Here is an 18,802-nt window from a genome sequence, read left to right as displayed (position 1 = left end):
CAATCTGTTTCACCGGTACACCCCGTACATGCGGCTTCTTCTCGAGTACGAGGAGGTACGTACATACCTACATGATACCGGGCAATGCGAGGAGCCGATAGCGGAATGGGAAGCCCTCGAGGCTGCTCCAGCGTGGGAACATAAGGTACTTATACGCGCGCTACGGCGCGCGTCCTTCAAGTCCGTGTACAACGAAAGAGACACGGGTACTTTGATTCCCTTCCGAGATATTTCGGCTGGCGCGGGCATTAAATTCGCCGGACACAAAAGCCGGAAAGTAATGTACAACGTGAGACGCATAACTTACTTCGTGAAGTATGACGATTCCCCTGTACGGCACGAATAAAAATTTACTTCAAAATCCTGAAGAGGCCCTCGGTACTTTCACGTCCGGCGTATAATTATACGAGACGCGTATCAGAAGTCCCGTGCTTCTCTCTGCATATCTACGGACTCTTCGATGCGTTCCTGGTTGTCTTGAAAAACTTCACGACAGACTTTATCGTGAATTGCCCGACGTTGGAGATTGATTAAATGTTCCAGATATTGCTCGTGTTGTTAACACGAGCGTCACGTTTTACTTATCGCGCGCTTATTAATTAGAAGCGGAGTTAATAAATCCCGCCGACGTATAATAATTACAAGAAATCGAGTGGAGGCGATCAATATGAATTGATTGACTTATCAATAGGCGAGAGCCAAAAAAAAAAGAGTTCACGGAGGTTGAGCCTACCGCGTGTAACATTGATCGGTCGTGACTCAGCCCCCTGCTTTGTGTAACGTGACTGTGTATGGCGTTACGTCTCTATTAAGCAGAGGGGGCCCACGGTGCTTTCCTACCTGATATAATCATGGTGCAAAGCCGATCATAGGTAACGTACGAAAGATGAGCATGAATGCGATCGCGCGTAATTACGGCCAAGCAGAATTCCCGCTAATTATAAAAATGATCGAGTTCGAAAATGCGCATAAAGATACGCATATAATTTGCGAAAAAAATCAATTGGTAAATTTCCCAGACTTCATTGTACGTTTTAACGTCTGCAAATTTATGTTAATATGTCGCTAAAACAATTCAGTCACGATCATCCCTGAACAACACGTAATTCAAATTCAGAGATTCTCAGCTTCGTCAAATCGATTATCTCGTCAGAAAAGATAGCCGGCTGCTTTTTGACGTCGGCTAATTCGAAGACCGACTGTCGATCCGCCGCAATAGCAATAACGATATCTTATCCGTGGTCTCTCATCGCGTGCCGCCACGGGTGGATCCATGGTGGTTCACCTGCAATTCCGTATCCGCGCTGTCGTTTCGCAGGTATATACGGTGCCGCGAAAAAATCAGCGGACTGCGGCTGAAAGACTAACCGGCAACATTCTGATGTCATGTCGTCTCCTTCTCTCCCTCCTCTTTCTCCTTGTCTTCCTTTATCGTTGTCGTCCCTCTCCCTTTCTCTCGCCCCCGGTCCTCTCTCTGGAGAACCTCACTTTTAAGTTAATAACGCAATTACTGCCTCTTGCCACAAGACGCGCAACTCTCCTTGCCGGTTTCTTCTTTCCTTGTTCTCTCTCTCTCTCTCTCTCTCTCTCTTCTTGCTGCCCTCCCCTCGTTTTCCTCCCTTTCCCACCTCTCTCAGAGATTTCCCCATCTCCGCGTCTCCTATTTTTCTCGGCATTAATACAGGCACCGGCACTTTCGGCGCCGCGATAACTGTGAAATAACCGTTGTCGTCGTGCGCCAGCGAACGTCCAAGAGAAGCCACCCCCTTTTTTGTTCTGTCGCCCTCTTCATTCCCTTTTCTGGATTTCGTGATCGACCCTTCCAGAGGCGTGGTCTTTTGCCACGTTTTCTGGATACGACACATTAACCGCGCTTGAATCAAATTCTTTCCGTGATACTCGTTGTCAATTAAAAAAAGATTTTACACGAGTCGCTCGAGCTTAAGGAAAACATTTTTTCTTTTAGTCGTAGCAAACTTGTTTTCGCGCAAAAAACAAACTTTTAATTAAAGATAAAATTTTGTTGAGAGAAGAATTAACATTTTGCATTTCGTTGCAAACTTCTTTCAGAGATGCAAATTGACTAATGCGTCAGAAAATTAATTGGGGGCGAAAAGCTCATGTTGTTTAATTGTGGCAGAAATTTCGTATGTGTGAAAATCGCGTACTAGCGATCTCTATTCCGATTTCCTCGCGTTTCGCATCAGGTACGAGATCACCGAGCGTAAACGACGCGCAACGTCCACGATGAACACGAGCTTAGCTCGTGTCGGACGTTGCTTAAATCATTTCCAAACGAAGACGTTATAATCGCGCGTGAAACGGCAGCGTGCCGGGCTATAAATTTCCGCGCAACGTATTTACTGCCGCGAACGAGTAATCGCAAAAGCGCAACGTTCGCCGGACATACACACGCGTTATAAACGGTGACCGTACCCGGATTTATTGCGGCACCGTGTTGTCACAACCCCCTTCCCCGATATTTCCTCATATCTCCACTTCTCCATATCTCCTTTTCATGTCATGCTTCCCATATTTATAGTTATATTTTCAATTGACGTGCTGTATTACCCGAAAAACTTCGAGTCTCCGACAACAATACTTTCGAATATCATCTTTAAGATTCGACGCATTTCTATATACAAAATATTATGACTTTATTTTGAAAAACATTTCTATAATGCATTTCTATAATTTCTATAATTAATAATGCAATATATTTGTCTGGAAGAATATCTGACACCATCGAAAAATACATGTTTCATCTTTTTTCCCAGTTTCTTCTGAATCAGAGTGCACTCTTCCGTTTTTACATAAAAGTAAGATATATCTTGATTCGGTCGGTGCTAATTCTAATTAAATAACGCGTAATCTCATCAGAACAGCGATCTTTGTCAAATTTGAACAGATACATCACTACAAACTCCCGAGAGAGGAAGAGAGAGACCGAAATCCCTCCCTTCCGAGTGTAACGCTCAATTTTCGCAGTTCCTCGGCAGACAAAAGTTTGCCGAGGACGTTACTCGAGGAAGTCAGAGTCACTAAGGAAGGCTCTAAACGGAGGAGAGATTATCTTGCACCGAAGTGAAAAGCACGTGCCTCAAACGCCGTATAAGGAAAGCCGGCGGTGCTTCGCTATGGAGAGCGCATGACGCAGATCGCCGCGCAGATTGCTCTCATAGGCCAATTAATTAAAAGGCTGCTGGCGTAATAAGCATACGGGGAAATTAACTTTAGAACGCGCCAACGAGGATTATTGGGAGTTGCAGCCTTAGCCCCGAAAGCGCTGCCATTTGTTCGATGCTGATGAGAAGATAGCCCTTGATCGTGATTAAAAAGTTCATTTAGCATCTTGCATTGTGAATAAAATAGAATGCACTTGCTGTGCATTCCGTGATGTGCCGCCAGGTAATAAGAGGATGCTGGAGATCGCGTAAGATTCGACGGAATCGGAATTCCGTAAATGGAACGAACAGGAAATAAGATGAAAATGCGCGCGGAATAAGAAAGCTGCGTTATCATTAAAGTTTATCCTCAATTACGAATAGTAGGTCGCAGTCGAGTCGTGCATAGTACGGAGCTGGCATCCGCCTCTTCATCCGCCGTTTCAGCAGTACACGATACCAGTGCAAGACGTATAATATTCGACGGATAATTTACATCCGCACATTATTTTTTGGATTCTCCGATTTATCACTCGAATTATTATTATTCCCAAGCATCTTGTCTAACTCGCATATGGGAGAGTAATGAATTATTTACTCGCCGATCCTTAATTTCGTGCACGCCGATGCACAGCCGCGCACATTCGCGAATCGTAACGATAAATTGCACGATTGAGTAACGGCGCTCTCTCTGTACGGCTCTGTTTCATAAGTCTATAAATTCATGCACACGAGCGATTCGAGAATGTCGAATATGCGGCGGGGGAGTGTCATTAGACAATGTTACACGAACGTTACAGAACGTTATAAATCGCACGATAAGTCGTGCTGTAAATCACATCGTACAAACGTTACATAATCGCGTAACGACGATCCGATATCTAGGTAATATCGAGGGTGAAGCATGTGTCGAAATGTTCGACGACGACGAAGATGCTCGGAGATCATCGACAGCAAACTGTCCATCGTATGATGTCGTAAGCGTTCTTAAAATGCAGAGCGATTTGATGATAATTTATCTTCTTTTTCTCGTACGAGATCATCTTCTCAAAATTAGAATATTTTTCTCACTCCGTAAAATCTCGTATGTTACGTACAAGGCATGTATTGGGTCGTCCGGAAAGTTCGTGCCGATTTTTAATAGATGACGTTGGAACATGTCTGAATATATCAATGTTATTGAAAACATACGATTTATATGCATATGCTTAAAGGTGACATTTCAACGCATCTTTAGGAAAACAGTTGTTTCAGATAAATTGATTCGTGTCAGTTTTGTACTCTTTTGAAGATGGAAGAAAACAAAGAACATTTTAGACACTTGATGCTTTTCTATTACCGGAAAGGCAAAAATGCCTCACAAGCAACAAATTCGATATGTTCTGTTTACGGAGAAGGCGCTTTAGCTGAAAGAACCGTACGTAAGTGGTTCGCTAAGTTTAGAGCTGGTGATTTTAACCTTAAAGACCAAGAACGCTCGGGCAGACCCTCTACTACTGATGATGACCAAATCAAGACACTGATCGAGAATAACCCACGCTACACGACACGTGAATTAGCAGAGATACTGAAAATATCGAAAACCACTGTCCACGATCATGTAGTGAAGCTTGGTTACGTAAGTCGCTATGATGTATGGGTTCCGCATAATTTGGCCGAAAAAATTTAATGGATCGAATTTCCATCTGCGACTCGCTGTACAAGCGCAACGAAAACGTACCATTTTTTAAGCAATTAGTGACGGGTGACGAAAAATGGATCATTTACAACAATGTAGAACGAAAAAGATCCTGGGGTAAGCGAAATGAACCAGCATTAACCATTTCGAAAGCCGGCCTTCATCCAAAAAAAGTCATGCTCTGTGTCTGGTGGGATTGGAAAGGAATCCTATATTATGAGCTCCTACCACACAACCAAACGATAAATGCAGATAAGTACTGCTCGCAACTGGACGAATTAAAGACAGCGATTCAGGAAAAACGTCCAGAATTAGCTAATAGGAAGGGCGTCGTGTTCCATCAGGACAATGCCAGACCTCATGTTTCTTTGACTACCCGACAAAAATTGTTGGAGTTTGGCTGGGATGTGCTACCTTACCCACCGTATTCACCAGACATTGCACCTTCAGACTTTCACTTATTTAGGTCTGTGCAAAATTCTCTTAGCGGCAAGAACTTCAACTCTTTGATCGACATAAAAAACCACCTTGAGGAGTTTTTCGCCGAGAAACCTAAGAAGTTCTGGGAGAATGGAATCTTCCAGTTGCGTGAAAGATGGACAAAGGTTGTGAAACAAAACGGTGCATACATAAGTCAATAAATATTTATCGACATAAAAAAATGTTGCCTTTGAATTTTCCTTCAAAATCGGCACGGACTTTCCGGACGACCCAATATTTTCGAACTGAATGCTGGATCATACACTGCGACGCTGAAAACTGTAGAGAGTGTACAAATGCTACTCGTCGATTTATAATACATAGATGAATAAATTTCCTGACAATTGGAAAATTCGATGGATCCACTGGCATTTGACGATCATTATATACAAAATATATTGCAATTATATAAACTTTAAAAAATACGAGAAATGTACTTAAACGCCTGTGATCGTAAATATTCTGAGATAAATCGGTATTTGTTTGCTTTCGTCGTTAATTACCGGACGTTCCGCATAATCGTGTTCGCGTTCGTTAATGCACGTCATTCCGTGAATTACCGGCGTGTTTCGATGGCATACCTATCGTTATTGCCTTTCGCCGCTGATTAATTAACGCGGATGGCAGATAAATCGCGCGTCTACGGCGTTAGATTCCGCCTTTATCGTACAGTGTTATGTTTCTTACGCAAAGCGTGTATGCATCGCGTTTTACGCTTAAAACGGAGTCACGGCGAATAAAGGGATCTATTACCTCAACCTTCAACTAGTATCCTCTTTTTCAAGTAACGTGACCGGTGTCACGGGGTCAGCGTTGACCTCCGGCCTAGGAGTCAGGCACTTTTACCGTGTCGTCCGCCGCAGCATCCGACGACCCCGTGTATCAAATAGCGTAGTAAATGTGGCGTCTCTTGCCTTATTGCGGATTGCCGTCGTGATTCTGAATAATCATGGTCGATTAAAAAGCAAGCATACTAAGCTTTCCAATTGTTTGAAATATTGTTAATGTAAATATATTTTTATATTTTTCCATCCGAGTAGACATTACTGTATTATTATATACATAATTTTCAATAAACATATATACAAAACATAAGAAGTCATCAATTTTTAATTTTTCATTTCTTTCATCAAACATAACTACGGACATGTAGCATTACTTAATTTTTAATTCTCAATTGACAATTTTTAATTGAAAAAAATTACTGCGTCTACGTGCGATTGGGGTAAATCCTTCCGTGCGAATCCACGCGAAGAAACGTAAAATCTAAAACATTAAAAATATCAGTATCGCAATTTCAAGTTAGACCGGGTCAGGCGAGAGCTCGTGTGCGCGAGTATCGGGACACCCGGTATGCTCCGGTACACGGAACTGGACCCACGGAGCGAGCGGGCAACTTCGGAGCGTCTGACCTCTGACCCAGGAGTTCTCTCCCCGTCTTCCTCCCCACGAATCGCGTCCCTCGTCCCTTCGCCTTCGCCGCTCCCGCTCGCTGTACCGCGCGGTGCATACTCCGCTTTATACTTGCGCTTTAAGCGCCGTGGCCTCTTTTAAATAGCGGGGCCCCTGCCGGAGCCGGGGCCATCTACGACGTCGTCGAGCGTTACGGATCCCTTTGGTCCCCGGGACGAGATAATAATAATGATAACGACCGCCCGCGCGCGGCCAGTTCAACTGCGGAGAAAACTGCACCGAATCGTATAATGAGAGGGATACGATCGACATCGGCGATCGCATCGTGACGATTTCACTTCTCCCTTGACTTGTCATTCCCATCTCAATGCACAAAATTGTTATGTTACAACGAACGGATCAATATAAGTGCGAGATGCAGCGAGAGCAAACGCGGAGACGAGAACTTGAAAATAATATTGATATTTCGTATATAATAAATCGGGTGTCCGGTTAATAGAAGAGAAATTAAGATATTATACACATTAAATTGAGCGTGAATTTTCAGAGTATATAAGCGCGATATACGGTAACACGTTCCGCACAGACTGTGTCCGTGCAGACAGAGTCCCATCAAACGGATCAATTTTATTTTTCAATATTTCATATCGCGGCCATGCAGTTGCGGCGAGTAGACACCAAAAAAAAGTTAGTGCAAACCAATCAGCATATCGATATCAAATTTTAATCTCGCGCTCCGTGTGCGCCCGGACGGGGTGTCGGCATCGTTTCCCCGATCGTGAAACTATCCATTTTGTGGACTGAACAAATTTTTTATCATTTCGAGGACCGATCTCTCTCTCTCTCTCTCTCTCTCTCTCTCTCCTTGTCCATTTCAGGGCCAAACTATGTTCAGGAAATAGATAGCAATCGTGTATCGCCCAGTTCAATCAAAGAACTTGCCAGTTTACACATTGATTCATGGCAGTGATTGTTTTCCAGCTACTTCCATTGTTCAAATAAGCATATTATGATCGTTAACAAGCGAAGCGATTTTACACAAGTTGTTCGCTTGAATCACAGAATGCGATAAGCAAAAGGTAAAATTCACTCTGGCCAAGAGCGTATCACATGTTTCTGCAGGCATCCATTCTCATCGCTGAACGTTCCGACTTGCAGCAAATGGTATCACGAAACAAGCACGGCGGGGAATCTATTACGAAGCAGACCGTGAAGGAGGCGCACAGTTCACGGAGTTGACTTCGCGAAATAAGTGGTTTCGCGGACGGGACGTAGCGTCGATAACGAATTAACCACCGCTCGATTCGCGCATCGGGGATCGCAGCACCGGGGAATCCGACTTACGTGTTGCGTGCGCGGGATCCGCGCACGAGGCCTGCCCTCGCGAAGTTTCCTGGAAAATTGTCGCGAATTAAATGCCATTAAATTTACGATTTGCGCGCCGGCGATTACGCAGCTCGCCGTCCGAGCAAAGGGAGACGTGCCCGGCCGCGGCGGTTACCCTCTGGTAGCGTAATAACAGGGGAGGCCTGAAATTGTGGTCTCGCCCCGATATTCTCCCTCGGCTAGATAGGCTACTCGAGGATTTATCGAGCGAATCGATCATAGCGTCGACAATGCCCGTAACCGAGTTAATTCCAGTTAACTTATCTTACGCGAGCTTCTAATTGAAACACGACGGTAAACCGGTGCGGGGTCGTAGGCTGATTATCAATGGACACCTGGACACTTTTTTGTCCCCTTGCAGTTTCCTGGGGAATGATATCGAAGCAGAGGATAATTATTCATTAACGTTTACGCGAGGAACCTGACGCGCGCCGACGAGCTCATTCTCGCGGGCGCATCTCACGCGAGCTCGCGGACTCGCGATTACATAAGCGCAAGAAGCGCAATTCAACATGAATTGAATACCGTATCGCGCGCGTTATTTCACGCTGTTTCCTCACAGCAGCCTCTCTCGCGCGCGCAAGAAATCTCCTGTCTCTCCGACTGTATCCCGCGTTGGGACCACGTCGTTCGCGCCGTTTTTACTGCCGCACTAAGAGAAACCGCACACCGATTCCTCGAACTATGCAATTACCTTGGTTTTGTCTTGCGACTTACAGCAGGGAGAATCATTGCGAGATCGAGCGGCGGCGGCGGAACAAGATGACCGCCTACATCACCGAGCTCTCCGACATGGTGCCGACCTGTTCAGCCCTGGCCCGCAAACCCGACAAACTCACGATCCTCAGGATGGCAGTGGCGCACATGAAAGCTCTAAGAGGTGAGTGCCCTTTGATTCCACAGAAAGTTCCTGCAGAAGGATTCGATCCCTTTGCCCTGCGCACTTTCACAAACTCAGTTATCCTTCTCTTGACAACTTGGGATCCTTCTTAATGAGACTTGTGCATTTTGACCGTCCAAGCGTCTCGAGGTTGATGAAATGTTACATTACATTTGCATTTGTCGAGTCTCGTTATCGGATAATTTCTCCGTTTTAGCAAAAGTGTACTTCCTCTTTCCTTCCAGATGCATCTGACGTCATGAGATGTGCATTTTCGGCTAAATAATTGTTTTCGCATTTTTATTTTTTTTGTATTGGGTCATTAAGTATGAAACTTTACAAATAGAACATAAACTTTTGCATTTTTTGGCACATGGACATGATTTATTTTCAATCGAAGTATGCGCCCATGTTATCTACACACTTCTGCCATTTTAGTGGTAGTTGGTCTATGCCTCTACTATAGAAGCCAGGAGTACGGGAATCGATGAAGTCGCGGAAGGCTGTTTCGACTGCCTGTTGAGAATTGAACAATTTTCCCACCAACAAGTTGTCCAAATTCCGGAAGAAGTGATAGTCGGTAGGTGATAGATCTGGTGAATATGGTGGATGACGGAGAGTTTCCAATTCCAACTCCCGTAGCTTTGCCACGGTCAGTCGTGCAGTGTGCGGTCGAGCATTATCATGCAACAGCATTGGCATTGACCGATTGACCAATTTCGGTTGTTTAATAGCAAGTTGTTGCATCATTTCGTCCAGTTGCTTGCAATATACTTCAGCCGTTATCGATGTACCAGGTTTCATAAAGTTGTAGTAGATAACACCTGGACCTGGACCACCAAACAGTCACCATAAGCTTCTTCTGTGTAATGTTGGGTTTCGCGTGACGTCTCGGTGGTTCATCAGCGTTCAACCACTGATGTGAGCGTTTACGATTGTCGTAGAGTATCCACTTTTCATCGCAGGTCACAATTCGATTAAAAAAAGATTCATTTTTGTGACGGGAAAGCAAAGAAAGGGAAGCCTCTAGACGTTGCGCCTGCTGCGCATCGGTCAATTCGTGCGGGACCCATTTGTCCAACTTCTTTATCTTACCAATTGCAGCTAAATGAACCAATATGGTGGGTATGGAAACATTGAATATCGATGCCAATTCACGTGTACTTTGAGATGGATCGGACTCTACTACGGCTCTCGAGTGATCATTATCCACCTTCGTCTTTGGTCTTCCACGTGGCTCATTAGCGAGGCTGAAATCTCCATCTCTGAAGTTTTTGAACCAATTGCCCACCGTTGCTTTAGTAGTTGAACCTTCACCAAATACAGCGTTGATATTACGAGCTGTCTCCGACACTGTGGTTCCACGGCGGAACTCATATTCATAAATCACACGAATTTTGGACTTTTCCATAGTTCTATAAAAAAGAATCGACCAATAAAACTAATGAAGATATTTGAACAAACAAATATGACATTTGAAGAGCGAACATACATCTATCACACTAACCTAACCTGATACTGACGTCTCGCGCCAAATTTGAGATAACAAATGTTAAAGATGGCGCTTTTACATTTGTAAAGTTTCATACTTAATGATTCAATATTTTGGCCTGCTGCAACTCCGTTCGAATTCCGAGGGATTTTTCTCTCGAGCGCAACGAAATTTCGCTCTTGCACCTTCCCCTTCTCGTGACCGTGATCCCACCGAGCGTCGTCGATAAGGAGCGTTGCAGCTTTCGACGTGGGACGTGACGATTAAGTTGCAGCGATGTTTGAGTTATCCGGCACGAGCGGTGCAATAACTTGGGCGCAACGCGAGATCTCGGTGCCTTGACACGAAGGCGATTAAATTACGGCGGTAGAAATCGGCTCGTCGTACGTTACGTTTGCGTACCTGCGACTATCGATTACGCGGAAAACACTCGGCCCCCGGGTCTTGCTCCCGGGGGTCGACGTGCGAGAACGCGGCTAGATTTCCGTCTCGACAGAGGCGAAAATTTACGAGCGCTTTTAAGATACTTACGCTGCCGAGGCAGTCGCGCGACTTCCTCGTTAGCTCGAAGACGAACCGTACTGATGTTGCATCGGTTACACGATGTTTCGCACGATTCGTGTAAAATGAATTGCCTATTGAAACCCGCTTGTGTAATATCTTGAAAATCTTAAAAGAGCCACGGGGATACCTGCACGACCGATTGACGAGGAGAGATTCGTCCGGATGACGAGTGGCCGAAGAGAAGGGATGCACAGTCGGCGGGTTTTCAGAGTCGGTGACAGTCATATTGAATGCAGTGAGCGCGATATATGCTTCCGGTGGACATGACGGCTGTCCCTTTGGCAGTTTCGCCGGGTACCTGTCTACCTACCCACCTATCTACTTATCTGTCTATCTACCTATCTACCTGCAACCAAGAGAGAAAGGGAGAAACAGAGTCGTCCTCCCAACGGACGCGCGTTGCGTATTGTGCGTGAGCGTATATATAGCGTGCACCACCAGCTTCTGCCGTGATTCCAGCTAGGTATTGGTGGTGCGTCGCGTTGTTTATAGCCGCTTCTCCTCTTTCCCGGCGACGAGGGACACTGCATACAAATCGCTCTCTCGTTCAACGGCGGGGGAGAGGGCTCTGGCTCTTTCTCTTGTTTTCTCTTCTCTCTTACCTGTAGAGAGAGAGGGGGGGGGGAGGGGAAGGGGAGGACGACTCGTTTACGCGCGCAAACACCCCGCACGAGCGCCGGAGTGTGGTGGAGCGTTGCGCGAGGAGAGACGTACGTACGTACATCAGTACCGCGGGCACCGGCGGATTTTTTATGACCCCGGAACGCCGGCGATAAAAATTGCCGCCAGGAAGCTGGAGAACCGTTCGGCGGATGCCGATAGTGGGAACGACGCCGTTCCGTCGCCAGAATGGCGCTCTTTTTTATGTCCCTGATGCAGCCGTCGCGATGTCACCTCGTTGATGCTCCAACTCGATAGGGAATATTTCTAGCCATTCGGAGTTAGGGCAAAAGTGACATTTCCTGTTTTCTTTCAGAATATTTCGACGAAAATTAATGTACACTAAGGTGCATTAATTCGCGTGGTAGCGAATATATATATTTATTAATATTAATATATATATTATATATATGTGTATATTGTAATATTATATACATGTAATATATATGTATATATATATATATAATAATATATATATATATTATATATAGTAATATTAATAAATATTAATATAAATATTTGCTACCACGCGAATCAATGCACCTTAGTGTACGTAACGATAGATTAAAATCTGTGTTTCCCTTGCGTTGGAACAGATATTCGATGATGAAGGTGCATTGATGTTTGACAATTTTAATATCGCCGATGATAAATCGTTAACGATAACTGTACACCGATTTTTCCCGGTGGAAGACACTGAAGTAAGCTGCGGTAATGTCCAACCGGCGGATGTACACCACGTGGAAAGTAATGGTAACGAAGGTCACCGGGGGTCTTCCATAGATCTTGTTTGGAAGTCGTTAAAGTACCTCTTCTCGGAATTTCTCCGTATATCAGGGTAAAGATCGCATCGCAGCGCGAGAGAGTCGCTCTTTCTCCCTCTCTTTCTTTTTCTTTCAGGATACACCGTCCGCTTTGCAATTCCGATCTTGCACCTCGATAGTTACCTCCGCTGGCGAGGTGCCCCGTCCTCATTTTTGGTACCGCACCATAGCGCTTGGCGTCGTCGATCTTTGCGTCTCTCTGGAGGTCAACTTCGGGAGACGACTAGTTTCGCCATCGAAAAGAGCGTTATTCGATTTCAACATCCGATAGGACACGACTAGCTCAGGAATTTACGGAGTGTTCCTCAAAGTTTAGGTCGCGCTTGCAAAAGTCAGTCACCTGACCTGACGAATTTCTTCATCGTCGAGCATCAAGCGCTTTCCTTTCGACGAGAAATCAATTCCAGAGACTCGCTTAAATTAATTCGTTCAACGTTTATCAGTCTGGGACGAAGTGGAACATCGGTCAAAGAATTTGCGGACTGGACGGACTGCCGATAAACTCAGCAGCACGTCATACAGTAGTCCGCGATAAATCCACCCGTATGTGTAAAGCTTACGATAAATCCGAACCGGGTGTATCCGGATTATTCTCTATAAATCTCGCCATTCCATTTCCATGACGAACATTGTCGGAGCGAAATGAAATATGTTTTAGGCACTGGAAATACCGCGACGGACAACGCTTACAAGCCGTCCTTCCTCACGGATCAAGAGCTGAAACACCTGATCCTCGAAGCGGCGGACGGCTTCTTGTTCGTTGTCAGCTGCGACACCGGTAGGATCATTTACGTCTCCGACTCGGTCGCGCCGGTCTTGAACTACACGCAGAGCGATTGGTACGGCACCAGCTTCTACTCGCAGGTTCATCCCGACGACACTGATAAGGTACGGGAGCAGCTCAGCGCGGCGGAGCCTCAACACGGCGGCCGTGTGCTAGACCTGAAGACTGGAACAGTAAAGAAAGAAGGTCAATGTAAGTGAAACGCAAAAAAACATCGTTTGATCGCTCGACGTTCCTCCATAGCGGAATTTGTACTTTCCTCGTCGGACTAAAGCGTTTCGCAAGCGTGATTCGCAGAATGATTGCTGCTTGCTCATGCTTCCTCGACTCTTGGCTATTCAATGATGATTCAAAATAATCAAGGATTCTAATCGTAATGATTTATGTCAACTACTCGCGAGTATTAGGGCGTCTGCAGAAATGTTCAGATTCTTCTTTTTGATTACAGCTTCGATGCGATTGTGCATGGGCTCGAGGAGGGGCTTCATCTGTCGCATGAAGGTAGGCAATCTGCAGACGACGGGCGACATGGCAGCGGCGCATGGGCTGCAGCGTATGAAGCAGAGGAACTCCTTGGGTCCGCCAGCCCAGCGGGACAGCCAGAACTACGCGGTGGTGCACTGCACCGGGTACATCAAGAATTGGCCACCCACCGGTAAGTTTGGTACGGGCTGAGCTGAGTCGAGAGAACCGCGTGCAAGATCGTACGTCGACAACGCCACCACTACTACCATCACCACCACCACCGTCACCGTCACCATCGCCAGTAACGGTCTCTCTCGGTCTCTTCTTCCTCTCTTTCTCTCGGGCGCGACACACAGCGGACCCCGGCTTTCTATTTTAAAGCGGGGGAGACGTCGCGCCCGAGGAATACGAACGAATCGTTCCTGGAACACGGCGGAACGTGTATGCCGCGTGTGTACTGTAAATTAAGAGCTGCCTCGAGTTGCGAGGGGCTGGATCTCCTGACTCCGCGTTTTTAATTAAATACGCTCCGACCGCATTCGCTTTCGGTTGCGGAAATGCAAAGACATGGTGGTGTCCGGTATCGTCAGGATCCAAAGAATTAATTTTCCCACCCTCTTCCCCTCGCTTTGCCACTTTTGTTCATTTACACGGCGATAAGTTGAGTAAATTAAAAGAGGAATGTTATCTCTCTCTCTCTTTCTCGGATGTGGCTTTTCTCTCACTCCGAGTTTTAAATACCTGTCTTCGGGATACTCGTTTGATCGCTGAATGGATCGCCGCCATTAAGACTCGCGGCGAGGTAGTTATCGGCTGTTAACACATTCGTTTAATATTCATGACCACGTGCGCAGCTCTTTTTGTTCTATCGATAGCTTTGTGACAGCCGCTGATGAATTCAATCTTATCGGTTAAGAAAGCTACTGTGACGTCTTTCGCGCGCACTCAGTAATGCATGCAATAAATTGATCTCGCAGTTTTCGAATTTCAGAATTTCCAGTATACTTTGTATCAATTTTGTGTTTAAATATTTGAAATATACTGCATAAAAATTCTTGTATTATATTTGTATATTTGTTTCCCATCCATTTATTTCAAGAGAAATAAATGGATAAAAGGAACCAAATTCGTTCAATTTGCTTGCTGGAAATCTCACATGTGATTGATATAAAATTTGAAATTCAGGATTCGAATTTTCATCGTTATCTATACATCATTGCTCTATTAGAACGCTAATATAGAGAGTTTTAGTTAGATATATTTTTTAAGATATTTTTTCAAGCCGATCAACGAGAAATCATGGACTGATTCATGATTTTACGCTGTAGGTGATTTTGTTCCCCCATGTGTACCAGGTGTGGGCCTAGGTGACAGAGGGGGTGTTCAAACTGGTGACAGCGTTAACGACGAAAATGCCACCACGCACTGCTGCCTTGTCGCCATCGGGCGATTGCAGGTCATTAGCACAGCAAATAGTAGCGACTTAGTGGGTCCCAATAGCAATAGCGGTAAGGGTGCTTATTAACGATTCAATTTATCAAGTTTACATTTTTAATTCCATGTGATTGATACAGCAAGAAATAATTAGCCATAATTCTTGTCACTAATTACTTTCGTGTCTGCTTCAGAATTTATATCACGTCACTCCCAGGAAGGTAAATTTACCTTTGTGGACCAAAGAGTCGGTGGAATTTTGGGATACACTCCAGCGGAGCTCTTGGGTCATTCGTGCTACGAATTCTTCCATCCGGAGGATCTGACACACATGCGAGAGAGCTTTGAACAAGGTAATGCCACGTATTACGCCTCTAAACACCGCGCGTGTAAAATCTCTTCTCGTCCATCAAGCCATTATTAACACGCGTGTCATTAACGTGTGACTTGCTTTTCAGTATTGAAATTGAAGGGACAAGTCGTGTCTGTAATGTACAGATTTCGCGGCAAGAGCCGCGAGTGGGTGTGGTTGAGGACGTCGGCGTTCGCATTCTTGAATCCGTTTAACGAGGAAATTGAATACATCGTCTGCACGAACACGCACGCAAAGTAAGAACGTAATTGCGATACGAAGTCTTGATGATATCTCCTCAATTGTATTACATGCACCACGTCCGTCTGGTTCGCGTGGAAATTATTTACGTTGTCTTGTCAAGGTCATTTCATCCGAGCAGCGACGGTCAAACGGAGAGTGAAGCAGTACCTGCAGCATATGGGCAACCTGGAATAGATTATTCTCTTCAGAGACATCCTGCAAGGGATCCGTTGTACTCCGCGCATCACATGATGCAGCATCCGGCGACCGTAGCTACAGCCAGTGAGTCAATCGCCAGATATCCCTCTATGACTTATTACTCTACACCCAGATATATCAAACACATTCGTGGTGCTCAGGTCCGCAACAACCGAGGCCGTCCAGTACGCAGAACGTGTATCAAAGCTACGAGACGACGCAGTCGCCGATAGCTTACGGATCACCCGGACAGCAGAGCGCGTCTTCGTCGGTCTTGAGCAGGATCCAGAAGCCGGCGACTACATCGCCAACCCCGCAGGCATGGGCAATCGGAAGACAGGTATATATCTGTCCTATGTTTCGATGTCTTAAAAAAAAAAACATTAACTGACATATGACTAAAATATTTTTCTGCGTTTTCCTACGGCAGCAACCTGTGACAGAAGGCTATCAGTATAGTCAATTAAGCCCGTCAAGATCACCGAGCGGGCCGACATACACACAGCTCAGTAGTGGAGCTAGGACCACTACGCAGCAATACCACCCAGCAGTAACAACAGTGCCTAATAATCCTAGTGAGTCTGCGTCTTGCTTTACCACGTTCTCCTCTCGCGTGTAATCGCAGATAATCAATTGAAATTTTACGTTTGTCGCAGGTATGTGGGGTTGGCAAAGTCAGCAGCATCAGACACCGCAACCGGACGGACAGACGGGCGCCCAGGTGGCCGCGCAAGCACAACCGCAACCACATCCCGGCCAAGCCGGGCCTGGCGCGCAGCCACAAGAATTATCCGACATGCTGCAGATGCTGCAAGACCAGGGCGGCTCCTCTGGCTTCGAGGAGCTCAACATGTTTACCACAAACTTCGAGTAGTACTTCGGTGCTTGCTCCCCGGGGCTTTTCCCGGTCGAATGGCATCACTTCGGGAGGGAGGGAGTAGTGAATCCCGGATATCGCAAACCGCACCGTCACTTCAGCAATCGAAGGACCGTTCACGGAGGGGAAAAAAGAAAGACGCGATTTTAACGATTTAGCACCGCATATATAGACTTTGCGCAAGAAACGATCGCACTGGGATTAGGAGAGCCTAGTCTGCCGGGTTATTTACATATTATGCATACGCGCATACAATCGAGGATTTGATTATAATTGTCGTGGGTATCAGATCGCCGCCGGTACGATCGCCGCATCGTACGCTCCGATTATTCGAAGTAGTAGTCTAAAATTGACGAGCACGGCTTCGCTGCGAAAGTGCCATTAACACATCAAGTGCGACTATACCTTCATGACAAGCGGTCGTCGATTAGAGTGAATTATAATATGCACAGATGCAGGTCAGTCACATTTGACATTCGGCACAAGGCATTCAACACAAAACGAGCGATTTTACATTTATATCGTTTCTAGATTAAACGCACAACTGTTGAAGATATCAGTAATTGATAAAATATGTCATTTCATTTTCATGTATTTAAGATTATAAAAAAAGTGACTTTCATCATACTTTTAAAGCAAATTTTGAAAATTAATTTCACATTCATCAAACAAACTTTTAGCAAGGAAAATTGTTATTTATCAATCCTTCGCCATTATATAATTATATGAGGCCGAAATATGATTAAAACATATTGTCTTTTATTAAACTGAGTACAAGAATTTATTTCAATTAAATTAAATTAAATTTTTGTTGACTTTTCATGGTGAAAGTTAACTGGACGTACATCACTCGCTTATCACAGAAAATGATTCCGACCAATGGAGAGATACACGAGCGCAAAGTATTAAATCGAGTAATTAGCTCAAAAATATGGACATTTATGGCCTTGTTGCGGATATTCTGAAAATATATGAGCATCCGATCTGTGCTTATTATACAAGTCAAACAGTAAAATTTAGTTTACGTGACAATTTTAATTGTGGTATCATGCGATTCGATAAGTAACTTAATAAGAGGAGGGAAAATGAAAATGGAGGTGTACTCTATACACGTAACAAGAAAAAATATTTTTAAAAAAACAGACCTTCTCAATCAAATCTACACAAATCACGGTAATTTTAATACCAGCTTATCGTTAGATTCGTAAGATTAGCTTAATTATTTTAATTTAGGTCTTTGTAATTATAAACAGTGCAATCATAAATTAACACGCGGCAAGGAATCGTTCGAGACATTGACAATGTACAAAAAAAATTGTGTAATCCACCTTTGCTTCTATGTGCAAGACACCGTTTTTAGATATTCTTAAAGAAAAAAAAAAATATAGATAATGTTACACATATGAATAATTGCATTTATAAGTAACCACGTGTGACTTAGCGCGTTTGTACGTGTTTTAGCAAATTTCGACGAGCACATTGAAACAAAATTGCAGCATATCATGATGAATTGGGAACATTTTTCACTAATATATGAACTATACATATACGCATGATTTTTTTTAATCATCCTACATCGTAACGAAAAATAGTACCATCACTTTTTGACAATAATTAACGTATTGAGCCTGATGAGGGCATCAATATCTAAATACGCGAATATTAAGTAGGGATCCGTCTCGGTGAGCGAGACTGTTTCGCAGCTCCCTTATCCGCTGTTATATATTCCTTTGCAATAATATCCAGCCACGTATTGTAGCTCCATAAGGAAAGAACCGCGAAATGATTAATATGATTTGAAGAGAGCGAAGGGTGTTAGAAATGCGTACATATATCACACAATAAAGCTACAGAAAAATATTTTTAGTGTACATATGTATTTTAGATTATGTATGGCGTATTCGTTGC

At 44.6% G+C, this 18,802-nt stretch overlaps 1 protein-coding gene across 2 annotated transcripts in view; it reads left to right on the top strand.

Annotated features, from left to right (window-relative positions):
- The window catches only part of LOC105277018 (aryl hydrocarbon receptor nuclear translocator homolog), a 35,519-nt gene extending 16,765 nt beyond the window's left edge, over positions 1-18,754 (top strand). The window contains exons 4-13 of one of the 2 annotated variants that reach the window (XM_011335134.3): positions 8,841-9,001; positions 13,200-13,517; positions 13,774-13,980; positions 15,119-15,298; positions 15,419-15,577; positions 15,683-15,833; positions 15,941-16,101; positions 16,179-16,357; positions 16,448-16,592; positions 16,674-18,754. In XM_011335134.3, the coding sequence (XP_011333436.1) occupies positions 8,841-9,001; positions 13,200-13,517; positions 13,774-13,980; positions 15,119-15,298; positions 15,419-15,577; positions 15,683-15,833; positions 15,941-16,101; positions 16,179-16,357; positions 16,448-16,592; positions 16,674-16,891 (1,879 nt within the window). In that variant the 3' untranslated portion in view covers positions 16,892-18,754. The remainder of the gene's footprint in view (positions 1-8,840; positions 9,002-13,199; positions 13,518-13,773; positions 13,981-15,118; positions 15,299-15,418; positions 15,578-15,682; positions 15,834-15,940; positions 16,102-16,178; positions 16,358-16,447; positions 16,593-16,673) is intronic. The other variant, XM_011335136.3, reaches the window with a different exon arrangement.
- Positions 18,755-18,802: the final 48 nt, after the last annotated feature.

This window comes from Ooceraea biroi, chromosome 3 (assembly GCF_003672135.1).
Source record: "Ooceraea biroi isolate clonal line C1 chromosome 3, Obir_v5.4, whole genome shotgun sequence".
In the NCBI taxonomy this organism is placed as follows: domain Eukaryota; kingdom Metazoa; phylum Arthropoda; class Insecta; order Hymenoptera; family Formicidae; genus Ooceraea; species Ooceraea biroi.
The sequence above is the reverse complement of the archived record's forward strand: the minus strand, read 5'-3'. Positions and strand labels throughout refer to the sequence as shown.